The sequence below is a fragment of the Rhipicephalus sanguineus genome, chromosome 2 (genome assembly GCF_013339695.2).
Source record: "Rhipicephalus sanguineus isolate Rsan-2018 chromosome 2, BIME_Rsan_1.4, whole genome shotgun sequence".
In the NCBI taxonomy this organism is placed as follows: Eukaryota; Metazoa; Arthropoda; class Arachnida; order Ixodida; family Ixodidae; genus Rhipicephalus; species Rhipicephalus sanguineus.
In genome coordinates, this window is record NC_051177.1 from 85,065,566 (window position 1) to 85,086,342 (window position 20,777).

Sequence of the window (20,777 nt, forward strand, 5' to 3'; positions counted from 1 at the left end):
TTGTTTTTTTGCTTCTTGTTTTGTTGGCGACGTTGGCGACGCGCGAACGGAACTGATGCTTTCGTAAACTCTGTTGTCTGCATCAGCTGGAAACACGTGTGCATCCACCAGTGAGAATGTCCAGCTTCCTAAGCATCGCCTTGTCAGTGACATGCATCAAGTTGCTCTTCATAACTGCCTAGTAAGAACCACAAACTGCATTCCTGTCTGGCTTTTTTAAATCAAAATACTGCTGGTCTCTTTCGTAACCGGCTGCCGGCATATATCTCCCGTGCATGAATATCTGAAACCAAAGTGTATGCTGGCTGACTGTGGTTCTTCAAATGGTTGTAATTACATTTTGTTTCCAGTCGATCCACGGACTTCGAGGTACACCGCAACTGGTTGGCGATCACGCACACTCTGCCAACGTCGAAATGGTATTTCGAGGTACACACATTTTTCTGACGTTTACATTGCCACTAAACGAGCATTAACTAACGCGGATCTTCTATCTGGTTCTACCGCTCCACTGCTGTCAAATAACATCTAAAATAACGTGCAGTTATGTGCTTCCTAGCGAGTTAAATGTCATAGTTCAGTTTCCAGCTGTTAACGTTTGTTTTTCTTGCGCAGAAAACCTCCGAGTGGACGCTGGATTACCCGCCGTTGTTCGCCTGGTTTGAATACGTGTTGTCCCAGGCCGCTCAATTCGTAGATCCCGGGATGCTGGACATAGCTAATCTCAATTATGCCAGCTCTGCGACCATCTACTTTCAAAGGCTCACGGTTATATTATCCGACCTGGTCCTTATTTACGCCGTTTGGGTGTAAGTGATGTAACTATTTCGAAATGGCTAGTTTTTTTCACAGTAGCTTGTATGCGTATGTAGGGTTCGATAGGTTAATCGAAAACCTCGCACGTATCTACCAAGCTCACCTTTACGTATCTCACTGTTGAAAGGATTCATCAGTATGGGCATTGCATCTTTTCAAAATGTTGAGATGCCCGTGTAATGCCTTTAGCAGATTTTAGATGTATGACATGTATATTTAATTCATATTGTGTCATGAGATAAGAAACAAAACGGGGAGTGGCAACATGAATAGGCCATGTACTTGTTTAGTGTGACCATTCTGGAACAAAGTAGATCTCGTGTCTTGCAGGATTGTCGGTACATGTGCATCAAGGTCCACTGTTCCGAATGCATCTGTGTTAAGAGTTCCTTGCAAGAGCTCAGCATGTTTGTGCATGGGGACCACACTAGATGCACTACCATAATTTATTTGCAACTCGAGTATTTGTAGCTTAGCTTGTTGGTGCATATTCAGTAAGGAAAAAGAATACTATCTGGAATGCTAACGATAGAAGATGATGGGATGAGTGCTGTGCTGTCAACACACTTATGTTGTCTGTTCTTTCGTTTTCTCTTTCCCCTCCCTTTTTTTTTTGCTTGGTTTGTACATTGCCCGTGATGTAGAAATTCCATCTTATGTGGAATTTTCATTTGCACAGCACCTGAGAAAATAAGAAGGCGACCAAGTCCAACCAACAAATATTCATAAAGTCAAGCTAATGGACCTGTGAAGGGGAAAAACTTACCTCAAAGCACAAGTACAGATAACTTTGACATCGTGTTTCCTATATGCTCCAGTGCACCATGATACCTTAACAGATATGTAGTTCAGATGCAAAGTTATGCAGTGATTGCATTTCAGTTCTATTCCAAGTTCATTCCTATTGCTTCTATTGAGATCAGCCAATTGGTCCACTTAATTTTAGTACTAAAATACCGAGAATAGAAACAAAAGGGTGGTGTTTTCGTAGAAGCCCAAGTGTCACACTTCGTAAAACAGAAGAGGGCAAGCAACAGTTCAGGGTCATGCACACGTCGCTGTCACTCTGACGTTCACTAGTAGCCAGCCACATCACACACAATTGTTTCTTGTTGTATCGTTGCATTCATACATTTCAAGACATTGCAAAAGTGGAAAGCAATAATTGTTTCTGATAGCTACACATTTTTTCGATGATTTCAGGTGGCAAGTGATCATTTCACCCGCAAACAGAGACCGCTCTTCAAAGCGCGAAGACCCCTGGCTTGACAAGAACACCGTGCTCTCAATGTTGTTTCTTTGGAACCCTGGTCTGTTGCTTGTCGATCATGTGCACTTCCAGTACAATGGTTTTCTTCATGGAATCCTATTACTCGCTACAGCTCGCCTCTTTCAGGTACGTCTGAGAGGAGTGATTATTAGGATGATAAATCTGTTACCATTGAACTGCGTTACTTAAAACTAGTTTTGAGCTAATGTATGTTGTCAGAGGCCTCTATAACGCATAACAGGGTAAACTGTGATGCAAAAAAATAGTAATAATTAAAGGAACACAACATAGATGAAAGACAGAAATGCCTACTACACTTCCTTCTGAGAAATTTAAGTGAAAACAGGTGAATGCATTTACCTATTTTATTTACTGTTTATAAAGTGGTGCTGGCCTCCTGCGTGTTGAAACTAGGTGAGTGTGAGACCCACTTGGGAAGCATTCCTTACCGACTTCACAGCAAAACCGCGTAGCATTAGTAGTGCATATTATATTGCATTTTGGCTGTTAGTACGCTCCTTGAAGTTGGATCCCTGAGATTCTTGAAAATGCAGCTACCTTTGACACTGATCTTTAAAATGATGGTAGGTAAGCTAATTTAACAGTAATGAAAGTGTTACTTAATAAATTTGTCATTTCGTTTGTGTTTAATAAGGAATTTCTTCCTAATATTTTATGTTATGCAGAATGAATAACTCGTCACTTAAAAGAAGAAGACAATCTAAGCTGTGCTATATTTCAAAATGGCTTTGTCTTTAACTACGTTTAAAAAGTGTGAGCCTCACATGGACGAAAAGGCACATAACACAGACACATGTGCATTTGCGTCTGTGTGTTAGATGACTTTCTATTCTGGTGTGGTTTGCACTTTTAAACATACTTATGAATTACCAATGTGCTCAGATATTAGCTCTGACGATTTAGTCTTCACTGTGACATCACGAATTGCTGCATGTGCTTTCGACCTTCACAGGCCAGCATCTATGTATGTGTTTTTTTGTTTTTTTTTAGGGGCGCTGTGTTGAAGCAACGTTATGGTTCACCGTTCTGCTTAATCTGAAGCACATTTATTTGTATGTGGCGCCAGTATTCTTCGTGTACCTTCTGGGAAACTACTGTTTCACGCAGCCCTCTGGAAAAGGTCAGTGTTATGTTGATGTGGCAGCTTGTCGAATTCGTCTGGTGCCTGTACTTCACAACATACGGAGTTTCTAAAAAGTAACTGCAGGAGAGAGATTTCTTTTCAAGGTGTAAAAAAAAAGCCTATGCTGTATTTCTTGTAGCTGTAGGATTTGAATGCACCCTCTGCAGTGGCTCAATATTTGTGGTGCCATGCTGCCATATACAAGGTTGTCGGTTTAATTGCTGAATTGCTGACCACTGTTTCCATGCTGAGTTGGTGAAACCCTGAAACACTCGTGTTATGTTCTTTGTGTTCGTGCTAAAGAAACCCAGATGTTCAAAATTATTCTAAAGCCACCTTTTATGCCGCCTTTCATAGCTCCCTCTACAGTTTCTGGACGTCAAACCTCACATTTTTTTCTTTCTCCTTTGCATTCGTCATTATTTCAAGAAAATATATAGCGTAAGCATTTTTAAAAGCCCCTTCACCTCCTATTGTGCTCTCGATATTGTGCTCTCACATACACATGCATGTATACACAGAAGAAAAAATTAAATAAATTGGCAAACTGGAAATGAGACTACATTGCACGATGCTATTTCTGTTTACGTAAAGGTTACACTACCGAAAGATCTTTCATAGTGCAAATTGTGTTTGTTAATAGTGCATAGTTCTGCTATTGCACAGTACACAAAATTGAGAAAAGTGAAGCACATAGCTGGAGCTTCGATGCTGTTTACCTATTTCTTGATTATATACGAACTCTTTAGGTGATGCGCCAGGTTCTGACATGATGCATGACTGAAATTTTTCAGCACAGTGACGTAAGGTTACCTGTCTGTGTGTTTAAATAATAGGAGTAACAGCATTACTAATAAAGGAATAATATAACGAGTATTTAAACAATCTACCTTTCAAATGTATCTGAAATGGGACATTGGAGTCGACTCTGACGTAAAGCCGACTAAGCACGGAAGACATGCCTCCAATCTTTTTATCGTTTTAGCTTTTGAAATCTCTGACCACCATTACTCTTAATCATAGTGCTATATGGGTTTTTGTTTGGTTTGTACCATGAGAGTATTTTCTCGTGTTCTTCCAAGCGTTGTTTTTTTTGTTTTATAGCATCCAAGAACAGCCAAAGGATATTAAGGACAGTAGCAAAGTATCTACTTGTTCTCTGTCACCTGTCCTTGTGGCTACTTCGCCTTATCCAGCTGTTTCGATGCAGCTTTCTTGAAATGATCCTCAGTGAAATTGCACTCTTGAGTGTGCTTATTGTGATCCATCAGGCATATTACAATGGCATATATATTGTCACGTGGTCGTGACGTCGACGAAGACAGCAGTCGGCGTTTGCAGAATGAAGCTGTTTATTTGGCCGAACTTGTGGCCGGGAAAATGAACTAGAACTACAGCAATACACGCTGTACAATGATAGCGGCGAACAGGGCGTCGTCCGTCGATCAACTGACAAGCAGTCAAGCGCGTCGGCTTTTATACAGGCGCTATCGAACTTTCCAGCGATATCGCTGGTGGCGGCGTTATCTCTCGACAAAGCTGGAACATTCTCGTGCGGCGCACAATCTTAACAGATTGTTCCAAAACAATCGCGAAGCTTCCTACACATCACGGCGAGGCCTGTGCAGCGCGTTGCCCACAGTCTTTGTGGGTGAAGCTTACACTCATGAAATATAAGACTCGCGGCAATGCCCCCCTCTGAAAAAGCATCGTCCCGATGCTTAAAAACAGAACATGACTACATGCAATACTAAAGAAAACTAATAAAGAAAGCAAACATTAGAGTCCTCAGGTGCGCTAACGAGCATAGTATGGTTTAAGGCGCACCACATGCACGACCTCGGGTCGAGCTCGGCGCCTCTGGGAGTTCGTGATGCCGTCGGGGACAACCTCGTAGTCGAGTACGCCGAGACGTCGAAGTACCCTGTACGGTCCGAAGTATCGTCGAAGAAGCTTCTCGCTCAGTCCGCGTCGTCGTATTGGCGTCCAGACCCAGACACGGTCGCCGGGCTGGTACTCGACGAAGCGTCGTCGAAGATTGTAGCGACGGCTGTCGGTGTGCTGATGAGTCTTGATGCGCAGGCGGGCCAGCTGTCGAGCTTCTTCGGCACGTTGTAAGTAAGCGGCGGCGTCAACATTTTCTTCGTCGGTGACGTTGGGTGACATGGCGTCGAGCGTCGTCGCCGGGCTCCTTCCGTAGACCAACTGGTACGGCATCATCTGCGTCGTTTCTTGGACGGCCGTGTTGTAAGCGAAGGTCACATACGGAAGGACGGCGTCCCACGTCTTGTGCTCCACGTCGACGTACATGGCGAGCATGTCGGCGATGGTCTTATTTAGACGCTCGGTGAGGCCATTGGTCTGCGGGTGGTAGGCGGTGGTGCGGCGGTGGCTCGTCTCGCTGTACTTCAAGATCGCCTGAGTTAGGTCCGCAGTAAAGGCGGTACCTCTGTCTGTGATGAGGACCTCTGGGGCGCCATGACGCAAGACGATGTTCTCCACGAAGAACTTGGCTACCTCGGCGGCACTCCCTTTGGGCAAGGCCTTTGTCTCGGCGTAGCGGGTGAGGTAGTCAGTCGCTACGACGATCCACTTGTTGCCGGAAGTCGACGTCGGGAACGGCCCCAGTAGGTCCATCCCGATTTGCTGGAACGGCCGGTGAGGTGGATCGATTGGCTGCAGAAGTCCCGCTGGCCTAGTCGGCGGTCTCTTCCGTCGCTGGCAATCTCGGCAAGTCTTAACGTAGTGGGCGACGTCGGCAGCAAGGCGTGGCCAGTAGTATTTTTCCTGTACTCTGGTGAGCGTTCGGGAAACACCGAGGTGTCCAGCCGTCGGGTCGTCGTGTAGGGCCTGGAGGACTTCTGGTCGCAATGATGAGGGCACGACGAGAAGGTAGTCGGTTCGAAGTGGCGAGAAGTTCTTCTTCAGGAGAACGCCGTTCCGTAAGAAAAACGACGGCAGTCCTCGCTTGAATACCTTCGGAACCACGGCGGTCTTGCACTCGAGGTACTCAATAAGGCCCCCCAGTTCCGCGTCGGCCCGTTGCCTTTCGGCGAAGTCGTCGGCACTTATAGTTCCGAGGAAGCAGTCATCGTCGTCGTCTTGCGGCGGCGCGTCGACGGGGGCACGAGACAGGCAGTCGGCGTCAGAGTGTTTTCGTCCAGACTTGTACACGATGGTAATATCGAATTCTTGAAGCCTCAGACTCCATCGTGCGAGACGACCTGAAGGGTCCATCAAGTTAGCTAGCCAACATAAGGCGTGATGGTCACTGACAACTTTGAAGGGCCTGCCATAGAGGTAGGGGCGAAACTTTGACGTAGCCCAGAGAATGGCAAGGCATTCCTTTTCTGTTGTGGAATAGTTTGCTTCTGCCTTGGATAGTGACCGGCTAGCATAACTGATAACCCTTTCAAGCCCGTCAGACTTTTGCACAAGGACGGCACCGAGTCCTACGCTGCTTGCGTCGGTGTGTATTTCCGTATCGGCGCAATCGTCGAAATGCGCAAGTATGGGTGGCGTCTGCAGGCGTCGTTTAAGTTCTTGAAAGGCTTGCACTTGCGCCGTTTCCCACCTGAATTCCACGTTATTCTTCGTGAGAAGCGTCAGTGGTTCGGCGATCCGTGAAAAGTTTTTGACGAAGCGTCGGTAATAGGCACATAAGCCGAGAAATCGGCGCACGGTCTTCTTGTCGGTGGGTGGCGCAAAGTCGGCGATGGCAGCTGTTTTCCGCGGGTCTGGGCGCACTCCAGACTTGCTGATCACATGACCCAGAAACAAGAGCTCGTCATACGCGAATCTGCACTTTTCTGGCTTCAGGGTTAGTCCAGAGGCCTTGATTGCTTGAAGTACTGCCTCAAGCCGCCGGAGATGCTCGTCGAAGGTCGAGGAAAACACGACGACGTCGTCCAAATACACAAGGCACGTCTGCCACTTCAATCCGGCCAGTACGGTGTCCATGACACGCTGGAACGTCGCAGGTGCCGAGCAAAGACCGAAAGGCATGACCTTGAACTCAAAGAGGCCGTCGGGTGTTATAAAGGCAGTCTTTTCTCGGTCTCTCTCGTCGACTTCAATTTGCCAGTAGCCGGTCTTGAGGTCCATCGACGAAAAGTGCGTCGCGTTGTGAAGTCGATCCAGGGTGTCGTCTATTCGTGGGAGGGGGTACACGTCCTTCTTCGTGATTTTGTTCAGGCGCCGGTAATCAACGCAGAAGCGCAGTGTCCCGTCCTTCTTCTTCACTAACACCACGGGTGACGCCCACGGACTCTTGGACGGCTGGATGATGTTGTCGCATAGCATCTCGTCGACTTGTTTCTTTATCGCGTCGCGCTCTCGAGTAGAAACTCTGTATGGGCTCTGACGGAGTGGTCGAGAATTTTCTTCTGTTATAATGCGGTGCTTCGCAAGGGGCGTTTGTCGGACCCGCGATGACGACGAGAAACAGTCCTTGTATTGCAAGAGCAGGGTTTTGAGCTGGTCTTGTTTGGACTTCGGAAGGCTTGGGTTGACGTCAAAATCCGGTTCGGGACCTCTATTCGTCGAAGCAGGTTCAGCAGCATCGAAGAGGGCGAAAGCATCGCTGGCGGCTACACATTCGTCGATGTAGGCAACCGTCGTACCGAAGTTGAGGTGCCTATATTCGTGGCTGAAGTTTGTCAGCACTACTTTTGCTTTACCGTCACGCAGCTCGGCTATACCTCGTGCGACGCAAATTTGACGGTTCAGGAGTAGGTGCTGATCGCCCTCGATGACGCCTTCAAGGTTCGCAGGTTTTTCGGTGCCGACGGAAATAATGACGCTGGAGCGCGGCGGAATGGTCACCTGCTCTTCTATCACATTCAATGCATGGTTGCCTGGCATCGCGTGGGGCGGGAGCGCTTTGTCTGAGTTCAGTGTTATCGACTCAGACCTCAGGTCGATGACGGCGCCGTGGTCACTTAGGAAGTCAATTCCCAGTATCACATCCCTGGAGCAGTTTTGTAGAATTACAAAGCTCGCAGGATAATTCCGGTTATTGATGGTGACTCGTGCCGTGCAGACACCAATCGGCGTTATCAGATGGCCTCCAGCGGTCCGGATCTCGGGGCCTTCCCAAGCAGTCCTAACTTTCTTCAACTGTGCTGCGAACGGCCCACTGATGACGGAATAGTCGGCTCCAGTATCGACGAGAGCGGTGACGTTGTGGCCGTCGATCAGAACGTCGAGGTCGCTAGTCCGCCGTCTTGCGTTGCGGTTACGTCGCGGCGTCGGGTCACGGCTGCGTCGGTTTGCACCGCTGCTTCCGCGTTGCGTCGTCAGGTCTGCATTCGGTCGCAAAGTTTCGTCTTCAGGACGTCGTTCGGCGTGCGGCGGGGGCTCGGAACTTCGTCGCAGCGTCGTCGTCGACGGCGGAGGATCTTCAGCATTTCGTCGTTCAGCAACCGCACCTCCATCGGTTGCTGCCCTTAGTTTTCCGGATACGGGCTAGGCGACCGGCCCCGGTTTGGGCCAGTGTACGGCCGGCGGTGCGGTGACATGTAGCGGCCGGGCGACGGCGAGCGGGAAGGTCGTCGTTCTTGCCACTGTGTTCCGGTGAGGTAGTCGTCGATGTCGCGCGGCCGTTCGCCTGGCCGCGGGCGCGGCGCGTTGATAGCGAATCCGCGTAGTCCCATCTGTCGGTACTGGCAGCGGCGGTACGTGTGGCCGGCCTCTCCGCAGTGGTAGCAGAGCGGGCGGTTGTCGGGGGCACGCCAGACATCGGTCTTCCTCGGGGTGTTGCGCTGGCCGACAGGAGGTCGGTAGGGCGTCGGTGGCGGCGGCGGCGTCTGGCGACGGTACTGCGGCGGTGTGGCGTCTTGGCGGGGGCGTGGAGGAGGAGAATGACGGCGGGCTGCAGCAGCATAGCTAATAGCTTGCGGCTGCGGCTCTGCTAGCTGAGGTGCGCCGAGTGAATGCTGGATCTCCTGGCGCACGACGTCGGCGATGGACTCTACTTGAGGTTGCGACGGAGGTAGAATTTTTCGCAACTCCTCTTGCACGATTGCTCGAATCGTCTCACGCAGGTCGGCGGGTCCTAGGGCTTGAACGTCGGCGTAGCTTGTAGCCGAGAAGCTGCGGTTGTATTGCCGCGTTCGCATCTCAAGCGTTTTCTCGATCGTGGAAGCCTCCGATGCAAATTCAGCGACCGTCTTCGGCGGGTTCCTTATCAATCCAGCGAAGAGTTCCTGTTTGACACCCCGCATGAGGAACCTCACTTTCTTCTCTTCGGGCATACTTGGGTCGGCGTGTCGAAACAGGCGATTCATCTCTTCCGTGTAGATGGCAATATTTTCATTGGGCAGCTGCACACGGGTCTCCAGCATAGCCGCGGCCCGTTCCTTGCGGACCACGCTCGTGAACGTGCTTAGGAACGTCGTCCGAAAGAGATCCCATGTTTGTAGGGCGGATTCTCGGTTCTCGAACCACGTCCTCGCGGCGTCTTCTAGGTAGAAGTATACATGGCGCAGCTTGTCCTCGCAGTTCCAGTTATTAAATGTTGAGACCCTTTCAAAGGTCTCGAGCCAAGTCTCGGGGTCTTCACATGGCGAACCACGGAACGTCGGCGGCTCCCTGGGTGGCTGCATCACGATCGCCGTAGGGGGCACTGCGTCAGTCATCGTCTCGGCGGTCGATGTGACGGTCTTCGGCTGCCTGGCGTTTTCGGGAAGGAGCCCGTACTCTGGTTGTAGTCCCTTCTGCCGGCGGCTGGTTCGAGGATTCGGGTTGTCCTTAGAGTCGTCTTCTTCGCGGCTTGGGCTTGGATCAGCGTTCCGCGGTGGTGTCCGGATCATGAAGCAGCACCTCCACCAGATGTCACGTGGTCGTGACGTCGACGAAGACAGCAGTCGGCGTTTGCAGAATGAAGCTGTTTATTTGGCCGAACTTGTGGCCGGGAAAATGAACTAGAACTACAGCAATACACGCTGTACAATGATAGCGGCGAACAGGGCGTCGTCCGTCGATCAACTGACAAGCAGTCAAGCGCGTCGGCTTTTATACAGGCGCTATCGAACTTTCCAGCGATATCGCTGGTGGCAGCGTTATCTCTCGACAAAGCTGGAACATTCTCGTGCGGCGCGCAATCTTAACAGATTGTTCCAAAACAATCGCGAAGCTTCCTACACATCACGGCGAGGCCTGTGCAGCGCGTTGCCCACAGTCTTTGTGGGTGAAGCTTACACTCATGAAATATAAGACTCGCGGCAATATTATGTATCTTTCTTTCTTTTTTCAGCTCCTCAATCTTTTTTGCAGAAGTTTCAGCCCATCCACTTCTTGAGGTTGGCCGGAACAGTGCTGTTGGTTTTTGCCATTTCACTGTGGCCATTCTTGAGCAAGGTAATGTTCAGTCTTTTCTCAGATACAGATTCTGGAAACTACGTCCTACGTCTTGTCACTATTGCGACATCAACGGTTACTGCTTTTCGCCACCCGCAATCGCCAAGCATGTGCAGTAGGCTTGTGCGAATAGCCAATCTTAGGTTCGGGGCGAATAGTGATTTCGTCGAATAATTTAGAATCGAATTCGAATAGTATATATCGCATATTATAAGGAAAAATGAGCATATTTGTCATGAACCAACTAACCTGCCCAATATTTTCAAGAAATTGAAACAAGGCATGTGCAAATGTCATTCTTTTTGGTTCAAAGGGAAGTGGATGCAACTTTGAATAGCAGCAGGATTTGACTTTCGGTAGAATGCAAGTGATAGCCTGTAAGGTATGTTAAGTTCTAAATTTACTGTACTTAAAGCATATAAGCCGGTATAACGAGCTTTTAAACTTAAAAAAACATGGCTGATCCCTCTGTCATAGGAATCGGTATAACACGAAAGTGAAACGTGTCTTCACTGACGTAGTTGAGCGTTTGTTGTGCATTCTTTCGCCCCAAGGGCGATGGAATGAATGCTACAGCAACAAATTGTAATGTCACGCGAAGAATGGCAAGCAGCTCGAAACTTGCAACGCGCTGCTCAAGCAGAAAGGACGCATGGAACGAACATACACAGGATGAGAGCAAACTGTTACATTTGTAACTTGTTTCTGCGTGAGCACCGCGCTCCTTTCGCAAAAGCGGCCGCTGCAGTGGGCCAAGGACCGTCGTGCTCTCAACGCAAGAAGTACGAACCACCACGATCACGAGATAAGCGCACGCACGAGCGACCACGCCCTGTAGAGGCGGAGTTCGTCGCAACGGCGGCAACCTTTAAAGCACGCTCTTCGAGCCCTTCGCGCCATCTCGCTACTGATAACGAAAACACGCTGTAACACGGATCTCTGAGTGTCGCCACCGGCAAATGGTGTATATAAATAGCTCGCCGTTAGCATTGAGAAGAGCGTGCCGTCCGTGGCCGAATCGTTTCGCGCTGCGCGCTGTGGAGCGAGGGGTCGCGAGTTCGATTCCCAGTGACGGAACTTTTTCTTCTGTTTTTTTTTTCTTTGCCCACTGTTAGTCTTTATATTTTACAACGTCATATCCGTGACGGAAGTGCGTCAGTGGAGCCGTGGTGGACCCCGGCATAAAACACTTTCGTGTTAAAAATATGATGAATCGATGTGAGGGTAATATGTTCATTTAACCTTGAAGTTGGGCTTCACGGCAGTGCAGATTTCCCCTGTTTAGGTGTATTCGCGGTATAGCACCCCTCCACTGCAGTGAAACCACCTTAACAGGGGATTACATGCGGTTTATATGTCTATTCATTCATTTCGAATAATTCCAAATTTAGATTAATTTAAATTAGTTTCGAAGCGAATTCGAATACTGTAATATTCGTCCGAATATTCAAAGTGCTCGAACATTTGCACATGCCGAATGTGCAGCAATAACTGAATGCACACTCCTTGCAAAATATTTCCAGAATTATATTAAAAACACTGAGAAAGAGCAAGAGATTCCTCTTATGACCTTGCTATCCACATTGCCAGAGGCCACTCACACTGGAACAGTTGTACCATCTCTCTTCGCAGCTACGCAACGACAACACTGACTTCCATCATTGCATTTGTGTCACGCGGGAAAGGTGAATGTCAGGTGATGCGAGAGCCGTGCAGTGAGGACAGGGGAACCAAGAGGCTTCGGAACTCTACTGATATATTACTGTGTATGTCAAGGCGTTTAATACTGCTTGTTGCTAGTTTGTGGTGTAGGTAATTTCAGAATGACATTATTTGCAGTTACTGTTAGTCTAGACACACACTTGGTCACGACTTATAGGCATACTATTTCTAGATAAAACTGACAGAGATAAACTCTTGGTGACGCTTCAGTGCCAAAGGCTGATAAAGACAACTTGTTCAGCAATGCTTAGATGTTAACGTGTTCATTGTTTTCTTGATAGTGTACAGAACTTTGTGAAAATAAAGTATATGTCGCTGCAGGAACACAAACAGACAATAGCACAATCTTATTTTTTTCTTTATATACTTTGCCAATCTCTCAACTGGCTTGTTGATGTTGGCACATTAGAATAGCAGCTAAGGGGTTCACAGTAAGAGAGGCAAATGATATATTGATGTCTACTAATAACAAGTAAAGAAACAAACCTAAATGGGCAGAGTTTTTATATAGCCCTCTCTGAATCGTACGTTCCATCAACCAGCCAGCCATTCAGTCATGCTGTCTTGTGAACAATTGAATGCTTATTCAATCATGTGGGATAAAATTCTTGTGTGATCTTCTATGCAATATTCATACAATCAGTTATTTGTTTGTTCAGTCAAACATTCAGTTACCAACCAAACTCTTCGAGCAGACATTCAGGTTTAAAAATTATGCAGTCAATCAGACAGCCATTCAATTAAGTCACCCAACTTATCCATCTTTGAAGGTGCACTAAGTGAACACAGACAATGCACAGAATGAAAAAATACAGGACTCACGAAGTCGAGCGAAAACTACCGACCAGTTTATTACCAACTGGTTTATTGTCGGTAATCAACAAGTTGGTAGTTTGTGCTCGGCGTCATGAGTCCTGTATTTTTTTTGTTCTGTGCAGTGTGTGTTCACTTAGCACACCTTTAAATATGAACAAACACCAATTAGCCCACCTTGTAGCTGTGCTCTAAGTCACTCAATTATTCTTTCAACAACACTGTAATCAAGTGGTCAATCAATCATCTAGGCTACAAAACCTGTTGCAGGCTCAGCTAACGCAGGTGTTTCAGAGACTGTTTCCCTTCAAAAGGGGCCTCTGCCATGCCTACTGGGCTCCCAACTGGTGGGCACTCTATGCAGCTGTGGACAGAGCGCTGGCATTCACAGGTCAGAGGTGTCTTAATACTTCTTTGTGCACATATTTAGTATGAACCGCCACACAGGCATAGCACGCACAGATATTGCATTGTGCAGAGGACTAAACTGTGGGCTCATGCCAGACTAATGCACACTGAGTATTGTCTGGCAAATATGTGAATCAGAGGAATGCTAAAGAGGAGATTAAGTTAATTTTTGTTGAAATAAGTATCTCTAAAATGAAGTAAGTCTCACTGCCATTCATTTACTCATGGCGTTGCCTGGTGTCTCCAGTGATAACTAAAATGATTTAGTGTTTCTCTATGGTTTCCCTGGTGAGCCACTTTCGAGCCATATGAAATCAGTTTGATGCTGTGCACCTACAAATGCAATTCTTTAATGGTGGATATCTCCGCAAATCACATCGACCATACTCATGTACAACTTTTCTTGGCAATGAAGCGACGGCTACAGAGCCGAATTGCGCGTATCCGACCGCTTGTGAACATAGTCCCAAAATTGTGTCCATATTTTCTGTATGAGATATCAAAAGTACTCCTTTCTTTCCTACATGTGGCTCTTTGAGACAGGATGCAGCTCACAATAGTGAGATATTTGTATTTGTTTTACTTTATATGGTTGTCACTTTGGGTTTTTGCATGCGTGAGAAAGTTGCGGCTTTTACGTGTACAGCGAATGCTAAGTGGCATCTGTGTCAATATGAAATGCTGATTGCGTGCAGCCATCACTTTCTACAGCGGTGTGAAACGCGTGCCATGCCGGGCTACTTAGCATAGGAGTACATGGGTTGAAGCTGTGCCACAGTAGCTTTCCCTTCATTGCCGAAAAAAGTTGTCCGCTAGTAGGTGACAATTCGTGCTACTGAATTGCACTGTTGACAACAGACCATTATCGATCTGTTTTCAACAGACCCGTAAATGTCTGGTGACTGTCTTATATTTCACATTGTAAAATGTAGCAGCTCACGGATCAGACCACACAGTTGATGTGTTGAATAAACTGAGAGCACACTGAGGTGTGTTTTTGCATTGTTGATTTGATAACCCGTGATTAGAATTATTTTTTACTGCCTCAAATTTAAAAGAACTTACTGTAGCAAAATCATGTACAGGTCGGTCCACTGTTAAAGGGAACACTCGAATGAGCCCCCTTCATTTTGCTGGCCCCCTCATTCCAAGTGGATGTGGAAACGTTGTTCGTTCAAGGTACTGGTCTGTCAAAGGGAGTCGGAACTGTCAACCACCAGTAGTCTTATGTAAATCTAAGCCACTGTACCGTTGCAAGAGAGCGATATCCTGACATGCCCTGAACGCAATTGTTCCCTTTAACAGTGGACCGACCTGTACATCATTAAAGCTTTTGTCATATTCAAAATTTGCTAAAAGCATGTATATTTATCACACGCTGATATGCGCAGTGTTTATTTGTTGGTGCATGTTAAGTGGCTTCACTGGTGCAGGTGTAGACAGGAATATAATACACTGCCTTCTTGTGATGCTGTCCAGACTATTCTACAATTTCGGTGTTTGTTAAAAAACCCCAGGTGGTCAGAAAATAAAACAGAGCCTCTCCCACGTTTCATAGACCTTTGTGTAGCCACGGGATGTAAAACTTCGCCTGTTATAAGTTTATTATGATTATTGTGATGACTGTTATGACTGCACAAATTACATTTCTGCAGGTATTGGGTCTGGCAAGTCTGCAGCAATTACAATTGCATCACCGACCTCTGGCCTGGTGCAGGATACCCACTTCACGTTGCTGCCTAATGTGCCACCGCTCAGCACGTTCATACTGACAGCCCTATTTCAACTGGTCAGTGCAATCTCTATGGTTGTAAGGCCTTCAGTGTTAGGACCCGTTCGCACCAGCGGCGCTCGAAGGTTGCACAGCCTAGTTGGTCACGAATGCTCTAGCACACACAAATCGTGAAAGGGCCAGTCGTAAACGGTTGCAAGTAGTCACCTTTGGCCACAGAAGCTTATGTCTTGGCTCGCTGCTTGCTCGATTGGCTCACTGCTTGATTTTGCAGTTGCCCAAATGCAAAATCGAGCAGCGAGCAACAGATCCAAAACAGTCACTTTTCGACCAAAAGCGATGATTCAGGACTAGGTGTTAGCAATCAGTTCCTTTGCGACTTGTTCCATTTTGTCCTTTGCTAGCAATAATCACTTCCTCTGCAGCTGGCAGAGATGAGATGCAGGCTCTCCTGCAAGGCTGTCCTCTATTTATACATATGTCAGCGTGCATTCCAGAGTAATCGCTAATGCTGTCATCATACCTGCCAAGTCTCCCGGATTACCCAGGAGACTCCCGGATTTTGAATGTTTCTCCCGGTTGTACGGGTCATAGGAACATCTCCCGGAAATCCAGTTTTGCCCCGTGCATCCAGTGCTTTGTCTGGCCACATGAGCAAAGTTGTCTGGCCACATAGTAGAAAGGATTATTCTTCTTTTTTTTTAACGATGGTAGAAAAGTTCAACTCAGTTTCATTGGGCATGAAGTAGCTGTGCACTTTGCGCCGCAGTGCTGCCAACGCAAACGTGTCGTAGCGCTGCAGCCGCGTCTTGCCGGTGATGCGCTTCTCTGTTTGGCCCGAGGAATTCAATTTCTTGCGCTTCGGGGAGGCAAGTGGGGCCCGCAGAGCTTTAGCCTTGATACGCTTAACTGTTCGCTCGCTCACTCCGGTGAGCTCGGCAACAGTCCGTCACACTGCATTTGCAGACAAGTCACGCTGACGGCACCTCACTCCAGCGTAGACGTTGTAGATAACTTGCTTGGTCTGTTTTGATAGCCACTTTCTGTCACATTTAGTGTACAGCTTCTCCGGAGAATGAGACGGCGAGTTTGCGGCCGCACACGGTTCAGTCGGCATCGCGGACGCCATGTTTACTGAGAGAGCAGGCGTGAGGAAGCACTTATCGATGTCTGTCGAGATAGCACGTTCGCCAGTGCTCGCGATCGTCCCCGTCTCAACGGCGCCCCTTATGGTCCCTTGCCCGACGAAATAACTGGTAAGCAAGCGACGACAGGCTTCGCACGCGGAGCGATGTTATCGCATGTGCCCTTCACGCGACGGTGACGGCCGGGTCGTTTCATCTCTGCTTCAACCGCGTTCGTCCCTAGCGCGCTTTTACTCGCACGTGAAACTGAAGATACGTAAGTGATGTTATCGGTTTGGACTCTGTACAGATCAGCGGCGACCGCAAAATCCCGCTAACAGTGTCCATATAATTGCTATCGCAGTACCCCCCCCCTCCTGTGGTCGACATATTTTATACCCCCCCCCCCCATTGAGTAGATCTCCCGAATTCCATTTCTCCAAACTTGGCAGGTATGTGTCATACATTTCAAGTGTGTACAGTGCTATTTGCATTGCATGCAATGTCTGGGTGGACCAGTCTCTTGTTATTAGGCAATAAAGTGAAATAAATATCGGATATAGCATGTTAACCTTGCAGTAAGCGGTAACGTGATCACTATGGTCTGGTGAAAAAAATAGCCTCTGGCAAAAAGCTAAAACGGTGTATACTTTACATTATGTATCTGTTTTGGTATTTTTCCATGTGTGCTAAAGTGAAGGATCCGTTATTAGCTGCAAACTTGTATGCACTGCAGCCCGCTCTGTGGGGCCTGTGGAAGAGACCACAGGAGCCTTGGTTGCTGGTTCGTGCCCTGGTTCTGTGCAGCCTCAGCGCTTTTCTGTTTGGCTGGCATGTCCATGAGAAGGCTATACTGATGCCTGTTCTGCTAGCCACGTAAGTAATGTATGCGAAATGTTTTACACATTCAGTAGTTTGTGGTTGATTTATTTCGTGCTGTTACTTTGAAAGCAGTACTTTCAAACTGTCTCCTGTGTCTTTCTGCCTTTTTTGTTATGCCATCACTGCTATATTGTACTGGTAATCAGATAATCACCATTCAGATGCACCGTAATATTTAGCCTCATAATTAATTGTTGGGGTTTAATGTCCCAAAATATTTAGACTTATAGGTATGCTACATCAGCTAATTTTTCTCTATGTCACGGTGGTACAAGAATGTCGATGACACCATGTGCAGCATTCCAACACCGAGTGGTATGATATTAAAATACGTAAGCATTTATCAACCTTCATACTGGCCAAGTGTGAGAACTTTACGTGCGAGAAGTAAGCGTTTGCATTTCTACAAATTCAAAGATATGTGTCAGTGCTTCCTTAATTCCTGCTGCTACGTTTGCAACGCACATGCTCTGGATCAGAAGACATTGCAAAACTGTGTGTATTACGTAGTGATGCAGAACTATCGATGGTACTATCGATATTATCGATAGCGGAGTCACTATCGAACTATCGATGGTAAAAAATATTATCGATAGCGCTATCGATAGTATAAAATCAACAGCAGAAACTCATTGCAGCATAAACTTGGTTCCCCGCGCGTGTGTTACATAGGTGGAGCCGGAGGAGCAGACGGAAGGGCAAGAAAGTTGACATGCTTGTGTTCTTCACCAGAGTGCTTCGCTGACACATGATCATAAAGTCAAACTGTCCAGCTGTAGCGGTAAGGAAGCCGTTACATGTGGTGAAACTGCGTGGCTTCAAATTTATGTTACGTTTCATGATTTCAAAATAAAGAAACATTACCAGGAACTAAGTTTCTTAATTGTAACGTGTAACTGGTTGCTTTTGAATATGAATTTATTGATAGGACATATTCCGCCATTTTCGCTGCGGATATAATTTATTTCTCTCGCCAAAAATTGCTCATAATTTAAGCGAAGTTGATAGTAGCCTATCGCAAATATTTTGGCAATATCGCCAGCCAGCAACAGCATCATTATTCGCACCATTATCGATAGTATTGTCACGTGGTTGCGAGGGTGAAGAATGCCGCAGCAAGACTGGGAAATACGAAGCTCTTTATTTGGGCGAAGTTGTGCCCAAGAAATCAAAACTCAATACACAAGCGATGCACGCTGCACACTGATAGCGCGAGAACAGTCGCTGGCCCTCGAGTAATCTGATAATCGGTGGCACGCTTCGTCGTTATACATCAGACATCGAACCTTGTGGCGTTATGGCTGGTGCTCGCATAAGCTCTCGAATAAACTTGACTATTCGCGTCCGGCGCGTAATTAACAAAATGATCTCAAACAATCGCGAAGCTTCTCAAACATTGCGGCGTGGTCTGCGTCAAACGCTGCGAAGTCTTTGCTGGTGAAACCCTAATACATCAAAACAAAGCAATAAACACGCGTGACAGTAATATCGCTAAAAAACGGCAGGAAGTGGAAGATGGAAGCTTGCGATGAAAAAGTCCTTAAACAGGGAGTGAATGCTCGAGCCGAGCACCCACCCTTTCCTTACGGATTTTTTTCATAGTAATATCGCTAGTAATATTACCGATGGTACTACCGATTGGACTACCAATACCTTGTCGATAGTAGTAATATCGATAGTCAATTTACCGATAGTTCTGCATCACTAGTATTACGACATGATTCTAATGAAAACGGTAGGTGCACTTATTTCTACAAGCATGGCACTGTTTTTTTTTTTTTTTTTGTGAAAGTGTGCACGTGCTGACAAGGTGGGCTTTCAATTACGCAGCCCACTAGCCCTGTGTAGCTCCGCCGATGCAGCTGTGTACGTGATCCTCTCGGCAGCTGGCCATGCCTCTCTCTTTCCCCTGCTTTTTCGATCAGCCGGTGAGTGATAAACTTGTGTTCTCGTCCTTGTTGATACGGGTTAAAAAGGTTGTAACCACCAATATTCTATTTTCGTTCTCACATTAAGAGTGTTCTACAATGTAATCTCCATGGTGTTGTTGAAAAAGTTGTGGCACTTTTTTCCTGTAATCAAGTTCCTTTAGCACCGGCTTGGCTTCTTGCAGCTTTTAGGATTGGTAACGGGAACAAGATCAGATTACCAAAGAACGGATAAGACAACGAGTGCATTCGCAAGCTTTTCGTCAGCCTCAGTCTACGCAATCTGCAGTGATTACCTAGCACCACACGGGTACCTGCAAATTTGTGTGGTGTTAAATGTTATCAGTAAATGTAATTTGCCTTATCAAGATCCCACATGATGCTTTCTCACTGATAAATTTATATTTCTAGCAATTTTTGCAACATTCGGGCACCTTGTATGATGTTGCTCTTTAAATAGAAGACAACACAGGAATGACTGAATTTGAATTTTTTAATAGCTTGAATTGGAACAGTTTTTTATTTGAACAATTGAGTGACTGAGGCGTGGATAAATGCACAGATGACAAGAGTTGCATGAAAGCTCTAAAAAAAAAACTGAGTTTTTGGGACACACACGAATGTATAAAATTTGTGCTGGCCAGCACTCCATGAATTTTTGTGTGACATGCAACACCAGAAACCTTGCTTATGGTATCATTGCTGAATGAAATGCTGTGAAGGACTCCTAATGAGACATGATACCATCGCGCATGTTATGCGTGCTTGATGAAGTCTTGATCTGCTTTTAGTTTCCACCCTCCGCACTACCGAGTGAATTTTGTAGATTAATATGGTGCATCAATTCAGAAGAACAAGTACGGTTTGTGTTAGATGCTTCTGGTATATGTTTATAGCGTCACGTCTTCGTTCATTCTTGTATCATTGCATCTAGTTATCTCTGCTGGTGCTAATTTCATTTTTATGTTTCACAGTAGAGTGGTTGCAACCAATGTTTTTTTTTTTTTTTCTACAGAGATGCCTGCAAAGGTCCTTCTGGTGCTGCTGCATATAGTTTATGCCATGTGCACACTTGGCAAACTTCACAGCAGCAAGGTCAACCATAAGTGGCGATATGCACCACCCGCACAAGTTGCCAGGTAAACTAGCAGCCGCATTGCCTATCAGTGTGTATCATGAACCACCACTGATCATGTAGGCTCTTCACAGCAAAGTGAGGTGCTTTGCAAATGCCACTAACTTTTGAGGTTTGTAGAAATTTAGTATCGATACTCCTCACCTTTCTGAGAGCAGACATGTTTTCTGCTATGCATGATGTGTGTCACCCCCCCCCCCCCCAGTGCACACACCCATTTTTTATGCATTAGTGCAAGACTAGGTTATCAGTTTCTTTATTACAATTATGCAATATTACAATACATGCATAACTTCTGTGGTTTTTAATTAAGTATGCACATCAAAGGCTTTAGTAAACTTTTCATCTGATAAGAATTTTAGCTCAATAGTCTGTCTTAAAGTGTCAATATGAATTGCTTCACCTGTTTTATTATTTGCCTATTTAAAGGGGCTCGGGAACACG

The 20,777-nt window shown here is 46.5% G+C and overlaps 1 protein-coding gene across 2 annotated transcripts in view; it reads left to right on the forward strand.

Annotated features, from left to right (window-relative positions):
- LOC119383274 (probable dolichyl pyrophosphate Glc1Man9GlcNAc2 alpha-1,3-glucosyltransferase) overlaps nt 1-20,777 on the forward strand; it is a 25,940-nt gene continuing 5,163 nt past the window's right edge. For both annotated transcript variants that reach the window (XM_049412470.1, XM_037651339.2), the window contains exons 1-11: nt 1-181; nt 351-429; nt 616-809; nt 2,020-2,212; nt 3,098-3,227; nt 10,486-10,589; nt 13,395-13,515; nt 15,188-15,321; nt 17,125-17,264; nt 19,101-19,198; nt 20,214-20,337. In XM_049412470.1, the coding sequence (XP_049268427.1) occupies nt 117-181; nt 351-429; nt 616-809; nt 2,020-2,212; nt 3,098-3,227; nt 10,486-10,589; nt 13,395-13,515; nt 15,188-15,321; nt 17,125-17,264; nt 19,101-19,198; nt 20,214-20,337 (1,382 nt within the window). In that variant the 5' untranslated portion in view covers nt 1-116. The remainder of the gene's footprint in view (nt 182-350; nt 430-615; nt 810-2,019; nt 2,213-3,097; nt 3,228-10,485; nt 10,590-13,394; nt 13,516-15,187; nt 15,322-17,124; nt 17,265-19,100; nt 19,199-20,213; nt 20,338-20,777) is intronic.